General features: G+C 45.0%; 2 protein-coding genes across 2 annotated transcripts in view; one reads left to right on the forward strand and one right to left on the reverse strand.

The window, feature by feature from the left end:
• GEN1 (GEN1 Holliday junction 5' flap endonuclease) overlaps positions 1–17,231 on the reverse strand; it is a 38,556-nt gene extending 21,325 nt beyond the window's left edge. Inside the window, 3 exon segments of the mRNA XM_068143269.1 lie at positions 16,236–16,406; positions 16,491–16,771; positions 16,979–17,231. Of these exon segments, the coding sequence (XP_067999370.1) occupies positions 16,236–16,406; positions 16,491–16,771; positions 16,979–17,231 (705 nt within the window).
• LOC137443488 (uncharacterized) lies at positions 11,154–14,352 on the forward strand. The gene is made up of 2 exons (XM_068143253.1): positions 11,154–12,032; positions 12,145–14,352. Exons 1-2 carry the CDS (start codon positions 11,154–11,156, stop codon positions 14,350–14,352), a joined length of 3,087 nt encoding a protein of 1,028 aa, XP_067999354.1.
• Positions 17,232–18,053: the final 822 nt, after the last annotated feature.

Below are 18,053 nucleotides of genomic sequence, written 5' to 3' on the forward strand. Positions count from 1 at the left end.
TTAGAGCATGTTTACTGGCTACTCCTTCACAAAGTTCTTTACACTTTAAATAGATATTTAGGATCTTTTCAAAAGTAGAGTAAGAAAGGAATGTTCATCTTTGTGAAGCAATGCTGTTTGAGTATGACAGTATTGCCAAGGTTGGAAGAGACCTCGAGGATCATCGAGTCCAACCTGTCACCACAGACCCATGACTCGACCATGGCACCAAGTGCCATGTCCAATCTCCTCTTGAACACCTCGAGGGATGGTGACTCCACCACCTCCCCGGGCAGCCCATTCCAATGACTAATGACTCTCTCAGTGAAGAACTTTCTCCTCACCTCGAGCCTAAACTTCCCCTGGCACAGCTTGAGACTGTGTCCCCTTGTTCTGGTGCTGGTTGCCTGGGAGAAGAGACCAACCCCTTCCTGACTACAACCACCTTTCAGGTAGTTGTAGAGGGCAATAGGGCAATAAGGTCACCACTGAGCCTCTTCTTCTCCAGGCTAAACAATCCCAGCTCCCTCAGCCTCTCCTCATAGGGCTTGTGCTCAAGGCCTCTCACCAGCCTTGTTGCCCTTCTCTGGACACGTTCAAGTGTCTCGATGTCCTTCTTAAACTGAGTAGTTACACTACTACTAACAAACACCCATATTACCTTCCACCACACAGCCTCCAAAATATATACAGGAATTAAAGCATTAGTGTTCCCCAATGATTTCTGTATGACATAGTGCTACACCACAATAAACCAGGCACAATTCTGCTTACATCCATCTCATCCTTATCTACAGCTGAGGCCTCAAGAAAAGGTAGCCTGGGCTCAAGAGCTGCTATTTGCATCTGAGCATTAATTTGAATTCATCCAGTATGACTTCAAACCTTTTATGTATGTAGCTAACAGCAGAATCAAAACAACACGATCATACAAATTTCAGAGGTAGTCTTAAAGTTGGAGTGTCATACCTAACTTACACATCTAGAAGACTTCTGACTACAGTAATTTATATAGATACCATACCTCAGATGTGGCTCGGTAACTACTCCCATCATCTTTTTAACGGTCTGTACTTCACAAACCCATAGACTTAAATCAACAGCAAGTGTTTTTCCCTTGAGACTGCTCAAGTTGACAGGTTGTCTCACAGGCTCTAGGATTTGCCACAGATTAGTCACTCCCATTGTTCTAACTTCTTTATTATCAGTCTGAAGTTTTAACTGTAAAGATCAAGCATATTGAAATGCTTTCAGAATATAACACACACAGAGAAAAATAATTAATTTCCAAGGTTCATGTGCCTGTTACATACACACAATCCAAGTTTGGTTTAAAAACACAGAAAAATCACACCTCTAAAGGAAGTAATTTCCTGATCAGGAATGGGAGGATTCACATTAAAATGCTTCTGGTTCAAACAGAAATAGATTAAATCCACTTAAGGAATATTTACAGTGATGACACAATTAAAATTTTTAGGTGACCTGCCTGGTGGATGTGGGAAAGGCTGTTGATGTAGTCTACCTGGACTTCAGCAAGGCCTTTGACACCGTTCCCCACAGCAAACTCCTGGACAAGCTGTCAGCCCGTGGCTTGGACAGGAGCACTCTGTGCTGGGTTAGGAACTGGCTGGAGGGCCATGCCCAGAGAGTGGTGGTGAATGGTGCCATATCCAGCTGGCGCCAGTCACTAGTGGTGTGCCCCAGGGATCAGTGCTGGGCCCCATCCTGTTTAATATCTTAACTGATGATCTGGATGAGGGGATTGAGTCCATCATCAGTAAGTTTGCACATGACACCAAGTTGGGAGCAGTTGTTGATCAGTTAGAGGGAAGAAGGGAGGGACCTTGGTAGGCTGGACAGATGGGCAGAGTCCAACATGATGTCATTAAACAAGTCCAAGTGTCGGGTACTGCACTTTGGTCACAACAACCCCATGCAGTGCTACAGGCTGGGGTCAGGGTGGCTGGAGAGCTGCCAAACAGAAAGGGACCTGGGGGTACTGATTGACAGATGTCTGAACATGAGCCAGCAGTGTGCCCAGGTGGCCAAGAAGGCCAATGGCATCCTGGCCTGCATCAAGAAGAGTGTGGTCAGCAGGAGCAGGGAAGTCATTGTGCCTCTGCACTCAGTACTGGTTAGGCCACAACTTGAGGACTGTGTCCAGTTCTGGGCCCCTCAATTTAAGAAGGACATTGAGACTCTTGAATGTGTCCAGAGAAGGGCAATGAGGCTGGGGAGAGGCCTTGAGCACAAGCCCTATGAGGAGAGGCTGAGGGAGCTGGGATTGCCTGGAGAAGAGGAGGCTCAGGGGAGACCTTATTGCTGTCTACAACTACCTGAAGGGTAGTTGTAGCCAGGAGGGGGTTGGTCTCTTCTCCCAGGCAACCAGCACCAGAACAAGGGGACACAGTCTCAAACTGCACCAGGGAAAGTTTAGGCTCAAGGTGAGGAGAAAGTTGTTAGCCATTGGAATGTGCTGCCTAGGGAGGTGGCAGAGTCACTGTCCTGGAGGTGTTCAAGAGGAGACTGGACATGGCACTTGGTGCCATGGTCTAGTAGTCATGAGGTCTTGGGTGACAGGTTGGACTTGATGATCTTTGAGGTCTTTTCCAAACTTGTTGATTCTATGATTCTATGAAAATTTTCCGTAGTATTCCAAGACAATGTAAGAAGGGCCAACAACCAGATTTTTGTTTGGGAAATTCCAGCTGGACCTCAGGAAAAAAATCACAGGATTTTTTTTGTTGGAAGAGATCTTCCAGATTAAGTCCCACCATTAACCTAAGACTACCAAATCTACCCGAAAACATGTCCCTCAGCACCACGCCTACAAGTCTTTTAAATACCTCCAGGGATAGTGACCTGATGTGGTGAAGGCACATTATACCCAAATATTGAATCTTGTCCCAGCATGTGGACAAGTTCCCCTCCTCCAGGAGGAAGATAAAAGCCAAGGCATTAGCCAGGCCAGCACACACCCAGCGCATGCAGTGCTCGTGCTGACACCAAGTATGGGTATAATTCTAGCTTCATGCTTTCTATAGGCTGAAGCCAGTTGTTTATGAGAGCGCCCATTGGTCAAACCCAGCCTCGAGGAATCTATAAGTATCACCCTAGCTGGTAAACAAGTTGCCCCCTATTTCACTTTGTGCTTGCTCGAGAGAGCAACTCTCGAGCCGCAGCCTCTGCCCTTGAGCCTATTGTTGTTAGCTTCTATTATACATGCACACATACTGAAAGCCTCTGCATCGTGAGAAGCAATCATGAGGATCATCTGCAGAGGGAGGACCTTCGCTGCTCCCAAGAAGCCCAGCATCGTCACGGCCAGTCGTACCAACCGGGCGAGCCCACCGTGCCACCGGACGACTGGACCAACCCCCGAGGGTAAGATCTGCCCAGTTGCCAGGGAGAAAGGACTTGATCGAGACTGAGTCCACATATGCCTAGCCCCATCATAGCGGGAGAGGAGCCGCCACGTGTGCCGCTCTGAGCCCTGTGAACCTCAGGGAAGACTAAAGCATTGTTTGTGCCTATACTGCACTGAACCCAGGACCACTCCAAACATCCTGCTATACCTTTAAGCTCAGTAAACAAGAATCCGCCACCTAACGCAGTCGCATTCTCCCCCCAAGGCTGTTTGCATCAGCCCCGAGAATCGCCGTAGCTGGCCGACACTGTAGCCTTTGCCTGCTGTCGTGTCCTCTGAGCCCGCTTACTGGCAACCGTCGCCCCGCCCTGTCATATGAGCAGACTCCCGAGGGCCGACCCCACGGGCTGACCCCGACCAGGACCGATCCCTGTTGTCTGGAGGGAATCGACCGAGTCCTGAAGGGAACCTGCTTCCGAGCTAAGCCCAGGGTCCATTATTCGCTCTCCACTGCTGTGGAGAGTGGACACAGTAACCCAATGCCGCCGTCCAACTCGACTAGGAACCAGTCCAGCGACAGTCATCTGCCGGACCCCCACTTTGCCACAAACAACAGCTAGAGAGTATCTTCCACGTGCTTTCCATCCACTAGCACTCAGTTCAAAGTATCTGCGTCTAGCAGAGTAATCGCTGACGTATAGAAAGATTATAATACTGCTGTGTATAGCCAGGAGCCACCCACGTCCCGCCATCTAGTGGCCAATCGGCAGAACTGCACCCTTCATTATGTAAATATAGAAATGGTCTATAGATAGTTCAATTAAGTTCTAATCATAACACTAAGCCACTTATGGAATGTATTTCACGAACGTGCACTAGAACATGTATATAAGTTAGTGATTCATTGGTTATTAATAATTTGGTAATAATATTTTCATAATTCATATTTCATATTAATAAATTTAATAACCTCTTCACAACATCTGAGTAGCCTGTTCCAATGCCTCACAACCCTTTCAGTGAAGAAGTATTTTCTAATATCCAACCTAAACCTCCCCTGACACATCTTGAGGCTGTTTCTTCATTTCACTTGCTACTTGGGAAAAGACACTGAACCCCACCTTACTACAAAAGCAGTATGGTCTTCCCTAAGCCTCCCTTTTTCCTTGCCCTTTGGACATGCTCCAGCATCTTTTCCTGGGTCTGTCTAGGATAAGGTTAATCTTCTGTACAAGAAGTTCAGAGTGGACCATACCCAGGTGAGCTGAACCAAACAATGGGATATTTGATAGAATATAACATCACTCAGGTTGTATAAGGAGGTTGCTGGTGCTCATCAAGCTTTGGCTGCATAGGGTCAGTGGTTTATGTCATTCCCTCTTCATTACTATTATTCCTGGTTTTCCCTCATTCTTTGTACTGCATTTTGCTCACAATTTCTCCTTTCTATCCTACCGGGGGAAAGGGTGGAGGGGGGTAGTTGCGTGAGCAGCTCTGTGGGGCTTGGCTGTTACTGGGCCTAAACCCACAACACACCTCAATGTCCTTTTTGTAGTGAGGGGCCCAAAACTGAATACCGTATTCAAGGTGCAGCCTCATCAGTGCCAAGTACAGGGGGACAATTACTTCCCTTGTCCTGCAGGCCACAGTATTTCTGACACAGGCTTTCTTGGACACCTGGGCACACTGCTGGCTCATATTCAGCTGGCTGCTGGCCCACACCCTCAGGTTGTTTTCCACCAGGCAGCTCTCTAGCCTCTTTTCCCCAAGGCTGTGGTGTTGCATGGGGTTGTTGTGACTCAAGTGTAGGATTTGGTACTTGCCTTGTTAAACTTCATACCATTGGCTTCAGCCCATCAATCCAGCCTTTCCAGATCCCTCTGTCAAGAGCCTCTCTACCCTCCAGCAGATTAACACTCCTGCCCAATTTGCTGTCACCTGCTGACGTAATGAGGGTATATTTGTGACCGTTTGAGGCTGTGCCTTTAAGAAAAAGACAGTGAGGGGACACTATGGCTGAATGTTTTGGAATGTTAATGAAAACAACCAGATATTCTAAACTAATTTCATTGGTGGATTGGTAAAAATGCAGTTTTAAGCTTAGGTGCAGCTGGGATTTTCCTCAGTTTGCTCCTTTCCTTTCTCCTTTCCAGCTCGTCCACTTCTGGGCTCCCTGCCAGATTGACCTTGGACAGATAAGCAAACTAAGGCCTACTAACATATTCTGCTTTATTAACAATTGCTCTTTTTCTCTCTTTCTAACCCTTTTTGGGGAAAAAGGGGAGAGAAGGGGGTACAGGGGGGGAGCCCTCCTCCAGAGGGGGGGGAATTTCGTTCCTGTATTGTTTCCTTTTTTTACCTTGCTGTATATTTCTGTGTATATATTGTAAATACTGTAAATTGTGTTGTTGTGGGTTTGAGAGGAAGGCCCAGCCTTCTCCCCCCCACAAAGAGAGGAAAAAAAAATGAAAGAAACCACAGCTAACCACAGCCGGAGGAGCAAAAAGGAAATGCTATATTTACAAGCAGGTTTAGGGTATGCAAGGTATATATACACAATTTACAGTATTTACAATATATACACAGAAATATACAGCAAAGTAACACAGGAATGAAATTCCCTTCCCCCTGCTAGAGGAGGGTTCCCCCTCTGTACCCCCTTCTCTCCCCTTTTTCCCCAGAGAGGGTTAGAAAGAGAGGAAAGGAGCAGTTGTTAATTAAAAGCAGTTATAAATTAGAGCAAAATGTTAGTAGGTTTGCAGGCCTCACGCTTATCACAGTATCACAGTATAACTTAGGTTGGAAAGGACCTCGAGGATCATCGAGTCCAACCTATCAACACAGACCCCATGACTAGACCATGGCACCAAGTGCCACGTCCAATCTCCTCTTGAACGCCTCCAGGGATGGTGACTCAACCACCTCCCTGGGCAACCCATTCCAATGACGAATGACTCGCTTGGTGAATAACTTCCTCCTCACCTCGAGTCTAAACCTCCCCTGGCGCAGCTTGAGACTGTGTTATCAGTCCAAGGTCAGTCTGGCAGAGAGCCTAGAAGCCACAAGCTGCAAAAAGGGAGGAGGGAAAGTGAGCTGAGGAAAGTGTCAGCTGGACTCAAAACTTAAAGCTGCACTCTACCAATCCACCAATGAAATCCATTTAGACCTGTCCTTTGTTTATAAAACATTCAGCCATAGTGTCCCTTTCTTAAAGGCACAGCCTCAAACGGTCACATGTGTATATATCCAGCATTCCCTAAAAATTGCTTGTAAATACAGCATTTCCCTTTTGCTCCTCTGGTTGGCTAGCTGTGGTTTCTTTCTTCCTTTTTGTGGGGGGGGGAGAAGGCTGAGCCCTTCTTCTTAAACCCACCACATTTCTGCTCCTCCGGTTGGCTAGCTGTGTGTGGTGGGCTTGAGAGAAGGGCTCAGCCTTCTCCCCCCACAAAGAGAAAAAAAGAAATAAAAACCGCAGCTAGCCAGCCAGAGGAGCAAAAGGGAAATGCTATATTTACAAGCAATTTTTAGGGAATGCAGGATATATACACAATTTACAGTATTTACAATATATACACAGAAATATACAGAAAAGTAAAAAAAACAATAATACAGGAACGAAATTCCCTCCTCTGCTGAGGAGGGTTCCCCCCCTGTACCCCCTTCTCTCCCCTTTTTCCCCAAAGAGGCTTAGAAAGAGAGAAAAAGAGCAATTGTTAATCAAAGCAGTTATTAATTAAAGCAAAGTGTTAATAGGCCACATGCTTATCTGTCCAAGGTCAGTCTGGCAGAGAGCCCAGAAGTGGACGAGCTGGAAAGGGAGAAGGGAAGGAGCGAACTGAGGAAAGTCCCAGTTGCACTTAAGCTCAAAACTGCCTTTTTTACCAATCCACCAATGAAATTAGTTTAGAATATCGGGTTGTTTTCATCAACATTCCAAAACATTCAGCCATAGTGTCCCAGTACTGTCCTTTTCTTAAAGGCACAGCCTCAAACGGTCACACTGTGGTTTCTTTCTTCCTTTTTGTGGGGGGGCAAAGGCTGAGCCCTTCTTCTTAAACCAACCACATATCCTCATCCAGATCACTGAAAGACAGAGGGTACTGCAGCACTGGTTGCACAGAGGTTGCAGAACCTTCATTCTTGGAGATTTTCAACATCTTGTCATTATCAGTCTGCAGAATCATTATCAATCCAATACAGGTGGAAGTCTCCCTCTAAGCAAGGGATGCATTAATGGCCTCCAGAGATCCCGTTCAACAAACATTTCAACATTTATAACACTATGATTGCAGAAATACACCAGACTGTGTTTTTACTATTTTAATTTTGGTATTATGTGACTGGCACTACCTATAATGAATGCGAACTGAAAACATACACGCTACATGGTATACTTATTTGTCTTTTATTTAACTTTACTTATATAGTTCTATTCCCCATGCTATCCCATTCCCCAATTTAATTTTCTTCCTTTTTTCATTATTCTTTTTTTCATACTTTGCCAGTTCTATAAAAGCTTCTAATAGTCTGCTTTTCCCTCCTCACAATACCAATCTATTCCTGCACTGTTTGTCTCACACTTATTTATCTACTTTTCCCCTCTCCCTCTTCTCTCTCAATATTAGAAGACAAAAATCAAATATAACCTGGAATGCTATTTCTCCGATTCTGAAACTACTGTATACTCATGATAAAATACAGCCCCCTTTGAATAAACCATGACTAGATGAGCGAGCTACCTGTGCTCCAAGATCTGCTTCAGACATGCGAGGAACTAAGCCACCGTGTGGCCTCTAGTGAACATGGGTATGTTAAATTCAGCAGTCTTCTACATTTATCCACATCATCACAGTCTGTCAGAAGAGCAAGCCTGTCTTTGTATGGCATTGTTCTACACTTTGTAACTTTTGTAAAGCAAGGCAGCTAATCAGTCCAGGGTTGTTTTTAGATTGAGTTCTCATGTCAAGATGTACTTTCAAAAGAAATAATGTTTTTCTAATCTATTTCTTTGCTACATCACTCAACCTGATTTTAGTTGTATGTATACAAGGTATAATATCTTACTTGTGTGGTTGTTACATTTCAAGCACATAAAATTAATTAAAAATACAAATACAGCATGCAAATACATGGCATAATTTCTTGAAGTTCAGGATAATCACCGTCTTTCATGCACAGGGGATCGCAAAGACAAGTGTGGTATTCAACTTCAGTGAGGTTTAATATGAGATCACTTAGCAAAAAAAGAGATGTCTTTTCATGCTATCACTTGGTTCCTGCCAGTCTGTAGCAGTACAATTTTGTTTAAAAGTGATTAGTTGGTTTCTAAATACTGTTATGGAATGTCACACAGTAATAATTCATTATTATCAGCAAAGAACACTGTAAGATTACAAATAATAATGAAAAATTAACTATAAACATTCAGAAAACTACAACCCCCCCCAAACCAAAACAACAGAACCAACCTTTTTTTTTTCTCCATTGTGAGAAAATATTGTTATTTGAACAGTTTTCCTTATCACCACTCAACATGCATTTTAGGTTGAGTTGTGAAAATCAGTAAGACCTGCCATTCTGCTCTTCTGAGCATACTGTGAAATGTTTGGATCTGGATCTTGTATACAAAGAGATCCACTACTTTTAACAGAAGTAATCAGTCTATTCAGATTATATTGAGAAGCTTCATCCATCACAAGTCTCCAACCTGCTTACAGTGATTAATTTCCAAAGACATGTGACTGAACATGATTTTTCTGTATACTTAGAAATTACTGCAAAGATCATGCCATATATAGCTTTTAAGTTCCACAAACTGTGTTTTAAGACTACAAGGGTGTGTTTTTTATTGATGTTTTTCCACAGCCAGAAAACACAGAAGCCTTTAAAAACAATAAAATGGGGAAAAGGGATGGCGGGAGGGAAACCGCAATTAACAACTCCCTCACTGCTTCCGCACTACTGCGATACCCCAGCACCCGGCACTGCTTTGCCAATTAACCTGAGCACCTGAAACATAGCAATGGCATGCTTCTGCACTTACACATTCTTTCTGAAACTGATGAACAGAAAAGTCTCATTAACAGAGTAACAGAGTTGATAAGAATTTTCTGCTTGTTAGCTGAAATGCTGGAATGCAGGGAGGGGGAGAGGGGTTGGCAGACAGCCTTTGGATAGATAAGGAATAGCAGTATTTTTCAGTGATTCACTTCTGTTAGTCTTGGACAAGATGATCTTTTGTATAAGATAAAGGACACCTGCATGATATGTATACTTCTGCTCTTTTTAGCTAGATAAGCTTTGTATAGATAGGAAGCATCTGGACCTCTGCCATTATAGACAGATAACTTTTTGTATAAAAGTTTGCCCAAAACTCTCTGAATACACACAGGTCTTTTGAAATGATTCTACCTGTGTCAGGCGCGCCAGAATAGAAGCATAATACAAGAAACTTACTGAGTCTCTTGTGTGTCATTCTCTAAGTCAATTTGGCGACTACGGCAGGACGACTCTGTTTGGCTGCAGGACCTGCTGAGGAGCCGGACCTCTCAGGGCCCGCCGAGAAATTCTCGAGGAGAGCTCCGCTGCTCATCAGATCGCTGCAGGGACAAGACTGCCAGCAAAGAGAAGGTATGCTTCTATACAAGGGGTAGCTCTGTAAGTCGCGAGGGGACGCCCTGCGCGGGAGAGAGGCATTTATTGCACCCCTAGGTAAAAGAGCTCTTGGGTTGGGACCAGGGGGGTCCCAAAGGTAACTATAAGCATTGTTTATGTATCATGAACATTGTTTGTAGTGTGGGACCAGGGGGGTCCCAAAGGGAATTATAAGTATTGTTTAAGTGTGCGAGGGGCCAAGAGGGTCCCTAAAGAACATAAAGTACTAGAGGTTTTGAATGTGTGGCTGAGTGTGTGTGGCCAATAACTGTGTGATAAGGACCGGTCATTATTGTTGTAGTTGTATTTGCATTTGTTTTGTGTTCTGTGTGCTGTAAAAAGAAAGTACTGTGTTGTAATGTGTAAAATGGGAGGGAGACAAAGTAGTGAGATCCCAAGACATAGCCCACTTGGTTGTATACTTGCCCACTGGGGGAAATTGGAGGCCCCCCAGGAGGGTCAACAAATCAAAAGACTCTAATTAAATTTTGTACCTGGTGGTGGCCATTATATAAATTAGATGGTGGAGAGAAATGGCCTGTAAATGGGAGTATGGAGTATGATACTTTACTGCAATTGATGTTGTTTTTAAGAAGAGAAAAGAAATGGGATGAGACAATATATGCTGATATGTTTTTCTATCTCCGAGAGCATCCGGAGTTTCAAAGGGACTGTGGTGTTAGAGCTCCCTCAGATCCAATGGTTTTGGCCCTTGAAAAAGAAAACAAGGCCAAGAATAAGAGGCAGACACGGCTGAAAAGGTGTTGCTCTGCGTGCAGCATAGGGCAGAGGTGTCTTAAACTTGAGGAAATAAAAGACCTGCCTGAATTTTATCAATCTCCAGGAAAATTGCAAGAGGTAGTGACAGAGAGTTCGGAAAATAATGTCGGTGGCAGTAATTCAGAGAGTGATACTGGAGTCAGTTCCCAGAGCTATGCTCAGGGAAGCCCAGTGGCAAGAAGGACCCGAGGACAGCAAGCAAATGCCCCGGCTTCCCAGGTACTCATTCAAGCCCCCTGCGACAAGCAGTAGGGCCTGAGGGGGACCCAGTCTGGATTAAGGTGCCTTTTACAAGTCATGATTTGGATAGTTGGAAAAGGCTAAAAATTATCGTAATGATCCCACAGGGACGGCTACACATTTTCGATTCATGGTTAGGCAGCACAATCCAGACTGGGACGATATCCAGTTATTATTAGAACAAATGACTGAAACAGAGAAACAATTAATTGAAAAACATGGATTGGAGCTTGCAACAGAAAGAATTCAAACCCGGGGAAGGGGGGCAAACATTGGAGATGTATTTCCACTCCAAAATCCGGAATGGAATACGAACAATGCCCTGCAAAGGACTAGATTGGAGGAATACCGGGAGTTTGTAGCCAGGGGAATAGAAAAAGCCATTCCGAAAGCAATTAACTGGTCTGTGTTATACTCTGTCAGACAAGGACCTGGTGAATCACCCTCAGAATTCTTAGATAAGCTGAGGGAAGTCATGAGGAAAAACACCTCTCTTGACCCCGGATCAGAAGTAGGTATACAACAACTGGTATCCCTATCTATTGGCCAATCTGCTAGTGATATCAGAAAGAAGCTGCAAAAGTTGTCACCCCTGCAGGGAAGGGATTTAGAGGCACTTTTGGATGTAGCATGGAGAGTATTTTCTAACAGGGAAGAAGAAAGTAGGAGAAAAGAGAAGAGAATGTTGGTAGCAGCGTTGCAGGAAAGTAAGGAGACTAAAGGGACTAATAGAGTGCGGTTGGAAAAGGATCAGTGTGCGATTTGCAGAAAGAAGGGACACTGGAAAAGAGAATGTCCAGAGAGGAACAAGAAAAATAGAATACAGGCACAACTAGAAGAGGATGATTTGGGAGGAGCGGAGGAGACTATAAATACCCTAGCAGATCCTCTGGTTATAATGAAGCTAGGGGAACAAGAAAATAAACTGGAATTCCTAGTTGACACGGGAGCAACCTTTTCAGTCTTAAATCAAGCACTGCTGCCTCTGGATGAGAGCTATGTTTCTGTGGTAGGGGCTACAGGTCAAACTGAGAAGGCATATTTTTTAAACCTCTTAAATATAAATATGGTAAAACTTGGGGCTTACATAAATTTTTTTATATATGCCAAATGCCCCACAGTCATTGCTGGGGAGGGATTTGTTGGAAGCATTGGGAGCTGAAATTAAATTTAATAAGGGGAAGGTAGAATTCAGAGTGAGGGAGGAACAGTTGATTGAGGTTTTAAGTCTTGCATTAATGAGCCCTCAACAAGAGAAAAACAGAATAAAAGAAAGCATAAAAGATCAAGTATATCCTGGGGTTTGGGACACTGAGCAGCCTGGAAGGGCCAAAAATGCCCTACCTGTGATAGTAGATCTTAAGCCTGGAGCTCAACCTGTTAGATTAAAACAATATCCTTTAAGGAAAGAAGATAGGGAAGGAGTTTTGCCTATTGTAGAAAAATTCTTAAAGTATGGGCTGCTAACAGAGTGTGAATCAGCTTACAATACTCCAATTTTACCTGTAAGGAAACCAGCTGGAGGGTATCGGTTAGTGCAGGACCTAAGGGCTATAAATACAATAACAAAGGATATCCATCCTGTGGTGGCAAACCCATATACCCTCTTGACTCAATTGAGAACAGAATTAGAATGGTTTACAGGCTTGGATCTAAAAGATGCCTTTTTCTGTTTACCCCTGGCCCCTGAGAGCCAGCCACTGTTTGCCTTTGAATGGAAGAACCCAGAAACTAACCGAAAGTGTCAATTAACTTGGACAGTCTTGCCCCAAGGATTTAAGAACAGCCCTACTATCTTTGGAAATCAGCTCGCAAAAGAATTAGAAAAGTGGAACAGGCCAGAAGGCAACGGAGTTCTGCTACAGTATGTAGATGACATCCTGCTGGCCACCCAGACCAGAGCGGAATGTGAAAGATGGACTGTGAGTATGCTGAATTTCCTGGGACTTAATGGGTACCGAGTTTCCCTGCAGAAGGCCCAAATAGTACAGCAGCAAGTAACCTACTTGGGATATGAATTAACAGCAGGACAACGAGTGCTGGGCCCTGAAAGAAAGGAGGCCATCTGTTCTATTCCACTTCCAAACACAGTAAAGGCACTCCGAACCTTTTTGGGAATGACAGGGTGGTGCCTGCTTGTGAAACCCCTCTATGAATTATTGAAAGAGACTGATAAGGACTTGCAATGGAATGGAGAAGCTGAACAAGCTTTCCGTACCTTAAAGAAGGAATTGATGAGGGCACCAGCACTAGGCCTACCTGATGTCACTAAACCTTTTTTATTGTATTCCCATGAAAGCCAAGGGATAGCACTCGGAGTTCTAGCACAAACCTTAGGACCCTACCGAAGGGCGGTGGCATACCTCTCTAAACAACTGGATGAGGTAAGCAAAGGATGGCCAGGATGCCTGAGGGCTGTGGCAGCAGTTGCAATTAACATTCAAGAGTCTCGAAAGTTCACAATGGGGCAGAAGATCACAGTCCTAGTATCACACACCATCTCTGCTGTTCTAGAAGCCAAGGGAGGACACTGGCTGTCTCCACAACAATTTCTTAAATACCAAGCCATCCTAGTGGAGCAGGATGATATAGAAATTAAAGTTGCTAACTTTGTCAATCCAGCCTCTTTCCTCCAGGGCGGTGATGGAGAACCAGTTATTCACGATTGTTTGGAAACAATTGAGGCCACTTATTCCAGCAGACCTGACCTGAAGGAAGAACCCCTAGAAAAGGCAGACTATAACTGGTACACTGATGGAAGCAGTTTTGTGATCCAGAGAGAAAGAAAAGCTGGGTACACTGTAAGTACAGGAGAAGAGGTAATCGAGGCAGAAGCCCTACCAAGTAACACCTCCGCTCAAAAGGCAGAGATAATAGCACTCACCAGAGCTCTTGAGCTTTCCCGAGGGAAAAGTGCAAACATATGGACTGACTCCAAGTATGCCTTTGGGGTGGTACATGCCCATGGAGCCATTTGGAAAGAAAGAGGACTGTTGACATCTCAAGGAAAAGGTATTAAACATGCAGAAGAAATACTGAGGCTGCTAGAAGCAGTGCAGAAGCCAAGCAAAGTAGCCATAATGCACTGCAAAGCACACCAAAAAGGGAATACTGGTCAAGAAAGAGGCAACAGACTGGCAGATGAAACAGCTAAAAGGGTGGCCAGGGAGGGGAGAAAGGTGTCAGAGTTTGTTTTGATCCCAGATGGTAAACTGTCAATTGAGCAAAAAGAGCCAGAACCTGTGTATAGCAGAGAGGATCAGAAATTAAAGACCTTTTGGGGAATAGGACAGGAAAGGGCTGGGCCAGGACACCGGATGGGAAATTAATCATTCCCACGAACCTTCTCTGGGCTTTTGTTCAGATGGAACACGCAAAGACTCACTGGGGAACAGAAGCCCTGTATCGAAAATTGGTTCAGAAGTGTATAGCACGGAAGTTATACACCACGGTCGAACAGGCAGCCCGGCAATGTGAGATGTGTCTTAAGGCTAACCCCAAAGTAAGAAGAGGAGTTAGACTGGGACAAATTAGCAAAGGAAATTATCCAGGACAACAATGGCAAATTGATTTTACTGAGCTCCCAAGAAAGGGGGGATACCGGTACCTGTTGGTACTCACTGACACCTTCTCTGGTTGGCCAGAAGCATTTCCCTGTCGCACAAACAAAGCACGGGAGGTTACTAAGGCAGTGTTACAAGAAATAATACCTCGTTTTGGGGTACCTGCTGCTATTTCCTCAGACAGGGGACCTCATTTTGTGGCCAAGGTGGTACAACAGGTGAGCAAAATTTTAGGGATTGATTGGCAACTCCACACCCCCTACAATCCACATTCGAGTGGGCAAGTGGAGAAAATGAACCATTTAATCAAAAACCAGATAGTAAAAATTGGACAGGAAGCAAACCTTCCTTGGCCACAAGCATTACCAATTGCCCTGTTACGAATTCGAACTAAGCAAAGAATAAAGGAAGGGTTGAGCCCATTTGAAATCCTGTTTGGAAGACCTTATGTAGTAGGAACTATGGACCCTTCTGAACCAGGGCAATTTAGAGAAGAAATGTTGAACGAGTATGTTCAGCAAATTTATAAGAACCTGAGCATTGTTAACAAACAGGTGATTGGAACCAATGTGAGAGGGTTAGACGGACCAGTCCATGATGTGGAACCTGGAGATTATGTCTATGTCAGATCTCTTTCAGAGAACCCTCTGGAGCCCAAGTGGACCGGACCATATCAGGTGTTATTGACATCCTTCACAGCCATCAAAATCAAGGAACAAGCTGCTTGGATTCACCACACCAGAGTCAAGAAGACTTCAGCAAAAGAATGGAAACTTGAATCCCAGGGACCCCTGAAGCTCAAGCTGTATCGATAATTGTGATTTGTTTGTTGGTTGATACTATTGAGGGATGGGAAGGAAATAGGTACTGAAATGTTAGTCAAGAATTGGCTTTGTAAACTAATCTCCCTAACTGTTGGATAATACTACTGTTAGTTTTGATTAAGATAATGATGTGTACTGGAAAGAGTGGTGTAGAATCCTACCAGAACTATAAAAATTATAAACTCAGGCATGAGCTGGAAACAGGACATTCTTTTAAGAAAATATAGTATAGGAATATACTGTTGGCTGTAAGAAAGGGGGGAATTGATGAACAGAAAAGTCTCATTAACAGAGTAACAGAGTTGATAAGAATTTTCTGCTTGTTAGCTGAAATGCTGGAATGCAGGGAGGGGGAGAGGGGTTGGCAGACAGCCTTTGGATAGATAAGGAATAGCAGTATTTTTCAGTGATTCACTTCTGTTAGTCTTGGACAAGATGATCTTTTGTATAAGATAAAGGACACCTGCATGATATGTATACTTCTGCTCTTTTTAGCTAGATAAGCTTTGTATAGATAGGAAGCATCTGGACCTCTGCCATTATAGACAGATAACTTTTTGTATAAAAGTTTGCCCAAAACTCTCTGAATACACACAGGTCTTTTGAAATGATTCTACCTGTGTCAGGCGCGCCAGAATAGAAGCATAATACAAGAAACTTACTGAGTCTCTTGTGTGTCATTCTCTAAGTCAAAACTTCTTTCCCTCCCTCCCCCCGATGAAAAGACAACCGAGAAATTGCCTGAACGCGAAACAAGACGCATCAGCGTTTTGAACACAAGCAATTAAAATTCCCGCCTTGATATGAATTACAGATACAACGCACCACTGAGACAGACGTTTCGCGCACCCACTGGCAGACAAGCAGCCTTTCGGAGGGTTCTCCCTGCACACTGATATTTGAGGCAGAAAGTGGGCTGCTATCTCGCAACGCCGATCTTTCTTGCCGGTGAGCAAACACCTGCGGAGCCGAGGCCCCCGACAAATGGGATTCTGCCTTCAGTGAGGCATTACTAGAAATTTACATCCCGGTTTCATTCCAGAGAAGCCCAGAGAGAGGCGAGCAGACCTAGCCACTAACTCCCAAGGCCCCCACAATAGAGAAAAACGAAGGGAAAGGAGCCCCAAAGCCACTTAGCCGCGCGGTCCGCAACCCCAGCCGCTGCTCCGCCTTCTCGAAAATGGCGGGCGCACAGGAACGGCCCTCTTGCGCCGTGGACTGGGAGCGCGCAGGCGCCGCGCCCGCGGCTTCTCTTCCGTCGCACCGGAGTGGCTGTGTCGCTGCCTGGCCCAACCCTTCCACCACGCGGGCTTGGGATCTTCCCAGGCTCTGAGCCTGTGGCGGTTTAACGGCCCCGGCGGCTTCGGCGATAAGGAGAGGTAGCTTAGGGGTAGGCTGTCTTTGTGGGGTCCTGGCGGACGGTGTCGTGGTGGCTGGGCTCCCCTTTGCTCTTTGGAAGTGGCCGGGAGGAAGAGAGGGAGATCGGTCGGTTACAGGTTAGCAGTGTTGTCTCTCCCCGCCCCGGCGCGCTTTTTCAGGGCAGTGCCGAACTGGGAGCCCCGCCGCACCCATCCTGCCCGCGCCGGGGTGGCTTTCGTAGGTGGGTTTGTGAGGGCCTGTTATCAGTCGGAGCTGGTTTTTTGTCACCCGTTGCCCAGCATGGCTGCTCCGCCTGATGTGAGGGCTCCCGCGCTGTGATGGCAGCCGGCGCTGTGAAGACAGTGGGGAAGCGGGTAGAGACTGGGGAGTGGGTGCAAGTCGGGCTTCCCAGCCGCGAAGGGACCAGTTTCGTTTCTCTGAGAGCTCAGTAGATCCTCCCATGTCATATCGTCCGGAGAAAGTGTTGCCCAAGAAACAAACAACCGTGGGATTGGTGGCGCGAGTTGGGGGTGGGGGGTGGGTCGGCGGATTTCTGTCCCCTCTTTGTTCCTTCCTCTCGAGGGAGTGGAGCTGCCCTCTGTGCCGATGTTGGTCAGATGGTGCTCTCGCAGTGTCTGAATGGAGTGGTATAGACTTACATGTTTGCTTCGTATTTGGAGAGGATCCGTGAACGTCAGAACCGTGTAGTCTAGCATGGGACATCTGACTTGCATAGTCCCCAAAAATATATGGAACTCCACTGCTGGGTATGAAGCTGGGGTTCTGATTTATGTTCTCTGAGACGTGCCTTTTCTGTACAACAGGTAGTGAGTGTTACCTTCTTTCATTATTATAAACTGGTAGAGTAAATTTGTTGTTTATCACCATCTTTGTCTTTCTAAGCAAACGTAGTGTGCAATGCATCAGCATTGGTGGTTTAGTGGTAGTTGTGGGATTGCGAGCTCTAGGTGAGCAGGTGGATATGATGATCTCAAAGGTCTCCTCCAACTTCAACAGTTCTATGATTCTATGAAAGGGCATCAGTTCATGTTGGTTCCAGTGGATGCAGCTTCTGTTTTCCTATACTTTAATGTTAACGGGGTAAATACTTTTTTATTATAACAGATCATAGTCCTGATAATCTCCAAATGTGCTGTATAAAATTACATTTTTCTTTCATGCTCTTATTTCATGCATCATAATTATTTTCAGTAATTTGTAGTGATCCTGTAATTCTTTTGTTTTGTTTGTTTTTTGGTAATAGGATATGTTTTGCCCTTACAT

The sequence above is a fragment of the Melanerpes formicivorus genome, unplaced genomic scaffold, assembly GCF_026170545.1.
Source record: "Melanerpes formicivorus ecotype bairdi unplaced genomic scaffold, bMelFor1.0.p_v2 SCAF_9, whole genome shotgun sequence".
Classification (NCBI taxonomy): domain Eukaryota; kingdom Metazoa; phylum Chordata; class Aves; order Piciformes; family Picidae; genus Melanerpes; species Melanerpes formicivorus.

What these genes read in the sequence shown, in the direction of transcription:
- LOC137443488 (XM_068143253.1), top strand. Translation starts at nt 11,154, where the DNA reads ATGGTTAGGCAGCACAATCCAGACTGGGACGATATCCAGTTATTATTA. An exon ending in ATGAGAGCTATGTTTCTGTG is followed by an intron (nt 12,033 to 12,144) that starts GTAGGGGCTACA and finishes AATGCCCCACAG; the next exon opens with TCATTGCTGGGGAGGGATTT.